We start from the raw sequence: 10,000 nt of genomic DNA on the forward strand, positions 1-10,000 counted from the left end.
ATAACTTGAGCTTTTATATAGCGCAATATCCACAAACGTGCTCAAAGCGCTTTACAAACGATCCCTTACCAACAGCAACACGTAACACGGAGAAGCGGCGACCAATCAATTTGCACATTTATATTTTCATTTTTTAAAATTGAATTTCAAGACATGGTTTTCTTGTGTCAAGTTTTGATGCAAGTTATTTGTTAAATTGTCTATTCTACCAACATGGTATCTTTCAAAAACGTCATATCCGTCTACCTAATGGATAGGGGCAGCGTGGCCCAGTAGTACGGTCTTTGCTTCCGACCCGAAAGGTACCGAGTTCAATCACCCGCCGCTGCGTTGTGTGGCCTTGAGCAAGTCACCTCGCCTAGATCACTGTCCGGCGCTGCTCTGCGTCTGACGCCTGGGTTATTCCAGTCTTCCCTTGGAATAGGCCCTAAATACAAATTTCCCCTTGGGGATGAATAAAGGGAATTTTATTTATTTATATTTTATGTTAAATTAAAATTAAAATTAAACCCTTCCGCCACGACATCAAAAGAAATCGTCACCTAGGCATTCCATGAAGGAATATAGATAACTCATCAAACAAGATGTCTGATGTCAACAGGAATCACCCATGTTGTCCAAAGTGAGATACCGTCGCCTAGGCATTCCACGAAGGAATATAGATAACTCATCAAACAAGATGTCTGATGTCAACAGGAATCACCCATGTTGTCCAAAGTGAGCAAATTGGGGATTAATAATCTTTCCCAAGGAAAAAAAACGAGAGTGTCTGAAGCGGGGCTCTAACTCGGGACGTTCCGTAACATAGTGCAATGCTTTAACCACTCGGCCACCACCCCCCCCCCCCCCCTCCACCACCTCTCCCTGTATACTACAAAGCAGCATTAATCGTCAACATGAAGGCACTGACTGCCTTAACCCGAAAAGAAGAAGTTCAATTGGATTCAGTAGTCTGATGTCACGCCGCCCGGCAACGGCGGCCATCTTGGTTCTAAACAAAGAAAATCATTGTTTTTTATTCTTCATGCTGGCTAGAATTTTTCATATGTCTTGTGATAAGAATGTGTAAAAGTCAAAGCATGATCAAATTTATGTTTTTCTTTCCTCTGGATACGCTTTTATGCTCGCCGAAGAAATATTTCATACGGGCGTCCGCCATTGTTCCGATAGTTTAGAGCCAGTGTTACTAAGTTACCGTGCGTATTAGGAAGGAAGTGACGTTACGACTGTTGGAAGAGTATTAGACTACAATCCTTCATTGGGGCAGCGTGGCTCAGTGGTACGGTCTTCTCTTCGTACCCCTAGCTCAATTTGCGGCGTTGCACCGCGGCTGACGCCTGAGTTATTCCAGTCTTTCCTTGGAATAGACCCTAAAGACAAATTTCCTCTATCGGATGAATAATGGGAATTTTATTATTGATAATGTTTATGTTTCATTTATTCCATTACGTCATATCCTGTAAGGCAAAGTATTGACACGTAGAATTAATCTATAAAGCCATAGCTTCAATTTTATCAATAAATTCGTTAATTTATTCATTTATGCACCTTTATTGATTATTACAGCCTTTTATTTGTCCATTTATTGATTAATTGATTGACTAATTAAATTACTTGTATTCATTTATTCATGTATCTTCACTCTCACTTTATTTATGAGTGTTGATGCTTACTTGTAGATACTAGAGTGCTCGATAATACTAATGGGATTTAATAGTCTGATGTCACGTCCGCCCAGCAACCAGCAACGTGGTTCTAAACAAAGAGATTCGGTACTTTTTTTTCTTCATGCTGGCTAGAACTTTTCACATGTCATGTGATCAGAATGAATAAAAGTCAAAACATGATCAGATTTATAATGGTTTTTTTTTTCTCCTCTGGATACGCTTGTCGGAGAATTATTTCATAAGGGCAGTGATGGAGATAAAGGCGTCCGCCATTGTTCCGATAGTTTAGAACCAGTTGTTAAGGGTCATTACGAGGGTAGTGACGTCACGACTGTTGAACCCTATAAGAGCATGTAAGAACATTAGGAGGCTCACATATATTTGTCAGGACAATTGTTTCAGTGCTCGCTGCAACTCTTCAACCGAATCCAATTTTATGTTTATTTTGGGCGCCAATATAAACATCAAACTAAAGAATCATCGTCAGCTGAAGAGGTGCGACCAGCACTGAAACAATCGTCCTGACAAATACAACGTTAGTGCTCTTATATATATATATATATATATATATATATATATATATATATATATATATATATATATATATATATATATATATATATATTTAAATATAATATATATATATATATATATATATATATATATATATATATATATATATTTAAATATATATATATATATATATATATATATATATATATATATATATATATATATATATATATATATATATATATACATATATATATTATATCCTTCATTTCTTCAATTAGTGTACTGTTTTGTTTTGTTCTTTGCTTTGTTTACTTTTGTGGGTTTTTTTTTATCTTTTGTGCGAGGGGAAGGGGGTTGGGGGGGGGGATTTTTCATAGGGTTTATTGTGGGCATTTTGTGAGGTTCTTTTTTGTGGGGCGGGTATTTCAGGAAGCGCGAAGTTTAGGGGGGGGGGGGGTTGGAGCGAGGGGGCGTTGTTTGAATTTATTTGTTTTGTCTGTTTGGGCAAATTTCTTTCTTTTTTTTTTTGCGATAGAGCAGCGTCTTATCTAACCAAAGAGTTGTGTCCCTTGTTTTAAGATAAGAATAAAAAGACTTTCACCGGTTGAGAAAATATTCATACTAACTCGATATTGACCTCTAGGGTTAAGCGAATCGAAAACTCATCACTTTCCCTATCAAAACACTTATGATGCTATTTTAGGCAAGGAACAAGCTTTTGGAAATATCTCTGTGTGTGTGTGTGTGTGTGTGTGTGTATGTTGGGGGGTGGGGGGGGGGAGAGGGGTAGAGGGTTTGTGGTTACTTACCGTATAGATGCTTGGGATTTGGTCAAAAATGTGGAGTCTATCAATAGATCTCAAGACAAGAAGAAGAAGAAGAAGAAGAAGAAGAAGAAGAAGAAGAAGAAGAAGAAGAAGAAGAAGAAGGAAGAAGAAGAAGTAGAAGAAGTAGAAGAAGACGAAGAAGAAGAGGAGGAGGAGAAGGAGAAGGTGAAGGAGGAGGAAGGGGAGGGAGGAGGGAAAGGAGAAGGAGAAAATATTTGCCAAAAAAACTCGTTCATCAATGGGTGAAAACGATCCTCATCTTGGCAAAAACCCTTGGATTAAATTCTCAGATTTGAGTTTTTGCAAAAATGTGGATCATTTTCATTGATCGATATTTGAAGGACCACTTTACTGGGCAAGACTTTAAATTCGTGTTTTTTTAAACAATTTATATGTTGGTGCTCGAAGCTCGAAGAAAAAAATAATAATGTGAATTTGAATGTGATGTTTCATTCATTCTGTTTGTTGATAAAGGGGAAAACCGAAACGTTCATTTGATCTGTTTTTGTAATTAAATTGAAGCTTACATTCAATTTCACATTATTGTTTATGGTTTTTTAAACAGAGTTTTTATATTTGGTGCTTGAGTGTTTTCTTTTCTATGCTTCATTGAGGAAAATGAATATTATAATAAAGTATTCTTCTAAAGCGGCTATGTGGTCTAGTGGTATAACACTCGCTTTCGGATTGGAAGGTCCTGGGTTCGAGCCTCGCTCGGCGCATAGTTGAGTCCTTGGAAAAGACTCTTTAATCACATTCTCTCACCATAATCAGGTGTAAAATGAGTACCTGGCCGTTAACAGCGTTGTCTTTGTCCGAAAAATTGCAATATCGCCTAACAGGCGGCATGTCCCGTCCTACATGGTAAGTGTTGCTGTTGACCAGGGACCCCTTGTAAAGCGCTTTGAGCACATTTAGTAGATATTGCTCTATATAAAGCTCAATTTTTTTTCCATCTCATGGCGTCATCTTTGACTGTGTTTTATATTTCGTATTTCATGATACGATTCACGTTCTAATCCTCTCACTGCTCTAATTCCTATCTCCCAGTGTTTGCTCATTTGTATTCATACGCCAAACATTCCCGCCTTTACAAGCCCAACCCCCTTTCATCGGCCTATTTACATCCAAGATAAGACTTTTTTAAAGGAAAAATTAAAAAAAGATCCCAATTCATAATATTGAACAAATTTTTCTGCACTATTTTAAAAAAAAATTATTTCTCTAGTCATGAAAGTAAAAAAAAATAGTGCGTTTTGCTCTTCGATCCGATCGGTAGCCCATGATTAATACGCGTCATCCCTTCATTGATAAATAATGCTCAGACGTCGCGATATTATACTTTCAATTTGGTTACCCCGGAGGAAGGGCGGGCTGAAAAGTCATGAAAGACTGGTCTGTCACTCTCAGATTGGGCTCCGTGCCAACGTCGGGTTGAAATAAATATCATTTATTGTGGGACGGTACTTTCTTTCTTTTAACGATGTGCTTTTCTCCCCTCCTCTCTCTCTCTCTCTCTCTCTCTCTCTCTCTCTCTCTCTCTCTCTCTCTCTCTCTCAATTTCTCTCTCTCTCTCTCTCCCTCTCTCTCTCTCTCCCTCTCTCTCTCTCTCTCCCTCTCTCTCTGTCTCTCTCTCTCTCTTTCTCTCTCTCTCTCTCTCTCTCTCTCTCTCTCTCTCTCTCACTTTCTTTCTTTCTTTCTCTGGATGGGGTTCCTGACCTCCCATAGTGGGCAGGGGGGTACTTACTGTGTCTTCTATCCTCTTATATCTGTTTTCCAAAATGCTTTCTGTCTTTGTCTTGGAATGAGATTACTTGGTTTTGTCCTGGCGCTGGCCGGATACCCTAGCTGGGAGGGAAACAGTCAAATGTATAGTTTTGGGAGATGATATTATTTTCTTTGTAAATCATCTCTCTGTTATACACTGTATTATGTTTATTTACATATTGTATATGATTTGTAAACGTGCATTTGAGTGTATTCCTCTTAGTGGGGACACGTACTTGTGTCAGAATGAGATTATAGTTGATTCCAAACTAAGTGCTTTGATAATGTGCTATTGTAATCTACATCTGTTTCCTATCTAAAAAATTCCCCTTTGTCTTACTTTCTCTTTGGTGATTTAATTGTAATTCCAGAACTTTTTACTATCCAAATTTCTTCCTTTTTACTGGCGCTGATATGACTTTAATGTGTTACAAGCGCCGTAAAACCCTTAAAACCAAACAACAATCTCTCTCTCTCTCTCTCTCTCTCTCTCTCTCTCTCTCTCTCTCTCTCTCTCTCTCTCTCACTATTATCTTATATATAGTAGAGTCTCAGCTGATTCAAGGAGGAGGAGGAGGAGGAGAAGAAGAAGAAGAAGAAGAAGAAGAAGAAGAAGAAGAAGAAGAAGAAGAAGAAGAAGAAGAAGAAGAAGAAGAAGAAAGAAGGAAGAACAAGGAAGAAGAAGAAGAAGAAGAAGAAGAAGAAGAAGAAAGAAGGAAGAACAAGGAAGAAGAAGGAAGAAGGAAGAAGAAGGAAGAAGGAAGAACAAGGAAGAAGGAGGAGGAGGAGAAACAAAATATGATGAGAAAAAGGGACGAAGTAAAAACAGCATTTGTAGTTTGGAAGTTGGAAGTAGATATATGTGATATGGCGTTAAAGATGAAAATATAAAAACAGGATTCTATTGTCTGGTTTGTGATTCCTTAACACCCAACACCCTCATTTACAGTTAATGGCCACTCCTCCCCGTGTTTGTGTCTGCATACATAAAGCCTGGCCACCATCAATACCCGTCACCAATGCAGCCTTTCATCCTGCTTGAAAATGATAAATATTTGTCGGTGTCGAATTCGATTAGCTATGTAATCTTGTCTGACCCATGACCTCTTAACACCGCCCCTCAGCCCCTCCCACCACCCCCCCCCCCCCCCCCCCCTTTTTCAAAGAAAAAGAAAAAAGAAAAAATCGTCCGATTATCTGTTTACATTGCTTGGGCAAGATTAATGAATTCTAAAAATAGCCACAGCTAAGCCGCTACAAACTTGGGTTCAAAAGATTTCAATTTTCTGCCTTGCTCTATATTTTCTTTCCTTCTATCCATTTTCTTACTATTTTTCTATCTTTTTTCTATCTTTATCACTCTATTGGATTCTTCAACGATCCGATTCATCAGCCTTTTCTTTGTTTGTCGCGACAATTTATTTATAACTTGCCTAATGCGGTTATGTGGTCTTGGGAGTATGACTCGCTTTCGAATCGGAAGGTCCTGGGTTCGAGTTGAGTTGAGCGCATAGTTGAGTCCTTAGAAAAGGCTCTTTACTTACATTATCTCACCCAGGGGCGTGGCTAATTTGGCCGATTTGGTGCCTGGATGACAGCATTTTAAAAAAACCTGAGAAATGGTATATACCGCCTCTTGCTTTTTTTGACGAAGTCTTTCCTTTAAGTTTATATTCTTTCTTTTGTATTTACATACATAGCATGTTTTAAGTCATTTTCGTCTAGTTCTGGCACCACCTTATATTGTAAACATGCCACGCCACTGATCTCACCTTACTCATGTGTAAAATAATGAGTACCTGATCGTTAACAGCGTTGCCTCTCTCCGAAAAGAATTGTAATATCGCATAACAGGCGCGTCATGTTCCGTCCTAAATGTTAAGTGTTGCTGTTGGCCAGGGACCCCTTGTAAAGCGCTTTGAGCACGTTTAGTGGATATTGCGCTATATTAAAAACTCTTTTTTTTTTTGTTAGATTATAAAAGTCGAATGGTCTCTGGGACAGCGTGGCTCAGCGGTATGGTCTTTGCTTCGTACCCGAAAGGTACCGAGTTCGACTACCCGCGGCGCTGTGTGGCCTTGAGCAAGTCACCTAGCCTTAGCTCACTTTACGGCACTGCACTGCTGGCGCCCTAGCCCTAACCCTAAAGAAAAATTTCCCCTTATGGATGAATAAAGGGAACTAATTATCATTATTGAGCTCAGAAAAAAAAGAACATAAAATTTCAAATATAACAAAGACATGAGTGACGTCAACTTCGTTCTGTCTATAGATAGTTCGAAGATGACGTCACTCACGTCTTTGTTATTGTTGTTTGCCATCCGCGTTTATGAGTACTTCTCACTAAACTGTATTAAACAGACTATAAACGATCATGGTTACACACAGTTTTGTGTGTTGGTCCGTTATACTTCCGGATGGCAATGTTGTGAACTTCTTAGCCAAGCGCATACTATCTATAGTCTGATTGATAGAATTTAGTGAGAACTACCCAGTCAATAAGAACTTTAACAAAGACCTGAGTGACGTCAAATTCATACTATCTATCGGCGTTATGCCCTGTAATACAAGTGTTGCTGTCGGCTTGAGACATCTAAAAAAGATCGTTGAACACATAATGTGATGGGAATTGCGCAATATGTATGTTTAAGCTCGATTGTTGTTGCTGTTGTTAGTTTTTTTTTTTTTTTTTTTGGATTTTTTTTGTTGCTGTTGTTGTTGATGTTGTTGCTCTTGTTGTTGTTTGTTGTCGTTGTTGTTGTTGTTGTTGTTGCTGTTGTTAGTGTTGTTGTTTTGTGTTTGTTGTTGTTGTTGTTGTTTTTGTTGTTGTTGTTGTCATTTCTGTTATTGTTGTTGTTGTTGTTGTCATTGCTGTTATTGTTGTTGTTGTTGTTGTTGTTGTTGTTGTTAGTGTTGTTGTTTTTTGTCGTTTTGTTGTTGTCATTGCTGTTATTGTTTTTGTTTTTCTTTAATGACATCATAATTTCTTTTCTTTTCTTTCTTTTTATTTTCATGTTTGTCTCATCGTCCAATGTACAGAACGAGTACCGTGGTCTCAGCAATCAATGTAAAGATTTCGCCGTGGCCCTGCTTGACCAGTGCCGGACCAACGACGAGGTCATGTCGGCCCTGCATGGCGGCACGGACTGCACGGACCTGGCCAGGATCAAAATGGCCATTCGGTATGACCAGAAAAAGGTAAGAATTATTTTTGTTTTAATGAATATGAAAAAGGATCTATTTATGTGCAGCGTGGCTCAGCTTAAAAGGTCGTTCTTCCGTACCCGAAGGGTACCGAGTTCGAATATCCGCTGCGCTGTGTGGCCTTGAGCAAGTGGTCACCTCGCCCTAGCTCAGTTTGCGGCGCTGCACTGCGGCGGACTCCTGGGTTATTCCAGTATTCCCTTGGAATAGACCCTTAAGACAAATTAATTCCGCTAAAGGGATGAATAAAGGGAATTTTATTTATTTATTTTATATATTACTATGCTTTAACGCAATTCCAACGCAATTCCTTGGTTTCACCACGCTCAATGCGCTTCAAGCCGCGCAATTCATTACTCCCAGTAAGACATATGTAGTCAGCCTTATCTTATAACGCGGTATTATGTCGGAATAATATGGGTAGGTGCTGGAAATTTAATTCATGGCCTCAAATGTGAAACTTAGGGATCATTTCTGACATTGTAAAAAGATCTTTAGTCCTATTTCTCAACAATTTATTCCCTAAACTCACATATTTAACAACAACAACAACAAGATGATGAGGATGAAGGGACAGACGTGGTAAAAAAAAAAAGAAGAAAGTATTCCTCTTATAGTATTCAATAGTCTGATGTCACGTTCGCCCAGCAACCAGCAGCTTGGTTCTAAACAAAGAAAATCGGTTCTTTTGTTATTCATACTGGCTCGAACTTTTTCACATGTCATGTAATAAGAATGTATGAAAGTCAAAACATGATCAGATTTATAAAGTTTTTCTCCTCTGGATACACTTTGTATGCTAGTCGTAGAAGTATTTCATAAGGACGGTGATGGAGATAATGGCGTCCGCCATTTTCCCGATAGTTTAGAACCAGTTTCTATGCGTCATTATGAGGGAAGTGACGTCACGACTGTTGAACCATAGCCATCGTTAACATGTAGTCTGGCACTAGAACCCTCTAGGACTGGCAGTTTGACGTCATTTTTCAGGTTTGTGTAGCGTCTAGTGAGTTGTCGTTAGTAGAGCTCAAGGAAACAAGTTATTTCATTGGTTGAACTATTGAATACAACTCACGATTTGTTATCTTTTGTGGCAAAAGACTGGCATTTTGACGTCATTTTTTGGTCAGTGACAGGCTATAAATTTACGAAAGCTATGGTTGAACCCTGTTCTATATTGATTAAAACTTGAATATAATCATAAATTTCCTCATTTCCCTTTCAGTTCATCGCCCATGCCAGTTGCCAGGAGCAGTTGGCCTCCATGTGGTACAGTGGCGCCCCCTGGTTCCAGCATCAGTCCTTCGTCATCAAACTGCTCATCGTCCCTCTGGGCATTGTCTTCATTCCCCTCACAGCCATCATCTACGTCTTCGTGCCTTACTCCAAGGTATTGGCAATGACCTGGCCTGGCCTGGTGCTAACCCTCGGTGTTGTTGTTGGTGGTGTTATTACTATAGATCTAGTTGTAGTCGCCATTAACATTATTTATTAACGCCATCATCGTCGTCGTCGTCGTCGCCACCACCATCATCATCATCATCATCATCATCATCATCATCATCATCATCATCATCATCATCATCATCATCATCATCATCAGAACCAGCATCTTCATAAGCATCATCATCATTGTCATCACCAACGTTATTAATTCATAATTATCTTAAATAAACTTACCAATCGTCTCGACTTCTTTTGATGACAGCAAGACTAAGAAAAATGTGCAAGGGAGACGAATCTAATTTTCTATAATTTTTAAAACTTATACTTAGTTGTTCCCCTTTGCTAACCTTCTGGATACATAGCATTAATTAAAGTGATACTATATTATATTGATATTGTGTTCTAGTGGTATGACATTCGTTTTCGGACCGGAAGGTCCTGGGTTCGAGCCTCGCTCGGCGCATAGTTGAGTCCTTGGAAAAGACTCTTACTCACATTTTCTCACCGTGCTCATGTGTAAAATGAGTACCTGGCCGTTAACAGCGTTGTCTTTGTCGGGAAAAAAATTGGAAT

At 38.9% G+C, this 10,000-nt stretch overlaps 1 protein-coding gene across 1 annotated transcript in view; it reads left to right on the forward strand.

Annotated features, from left to right (window-relative positions):
* LOC144978064 (uncharacterized) overlaps positions 1-10,000 on the forward strand; it is a 245,246-nt gene that overhangs the window by 162,159 nt on the left and 73,087 nt on the right. The window contains exons 7-8 of the mRNA XM_078923579.1: positions 7,817-7,975; positions 9,207-9,371. Coding sequence (XP_078779705.1) covers positions 7,817-7,975; positions 9,207-9,371 — 324 coding nt within the window. The remainder of the gene's footprint in view (positions 1-7,816; positions 7,976-9,206; positions 9,372-10,000) is intronic.

This window comes from Berghia stephanieae, chromosome 8 (genome assembly GCF_034508935.2).
Source record: "Berghia stephanieae isolate SIO BIC M18660-M18661 chromosome 8, UCSD_Bste_1.3, whole genome shotgun sequence".
NCBI classification, from domain to species: Eukaryota; Metazoa; Mollusca; class Gastropoda; order Nudibranchia; family Aeolidiidae; genus Berghia; species Berghia stephanieae.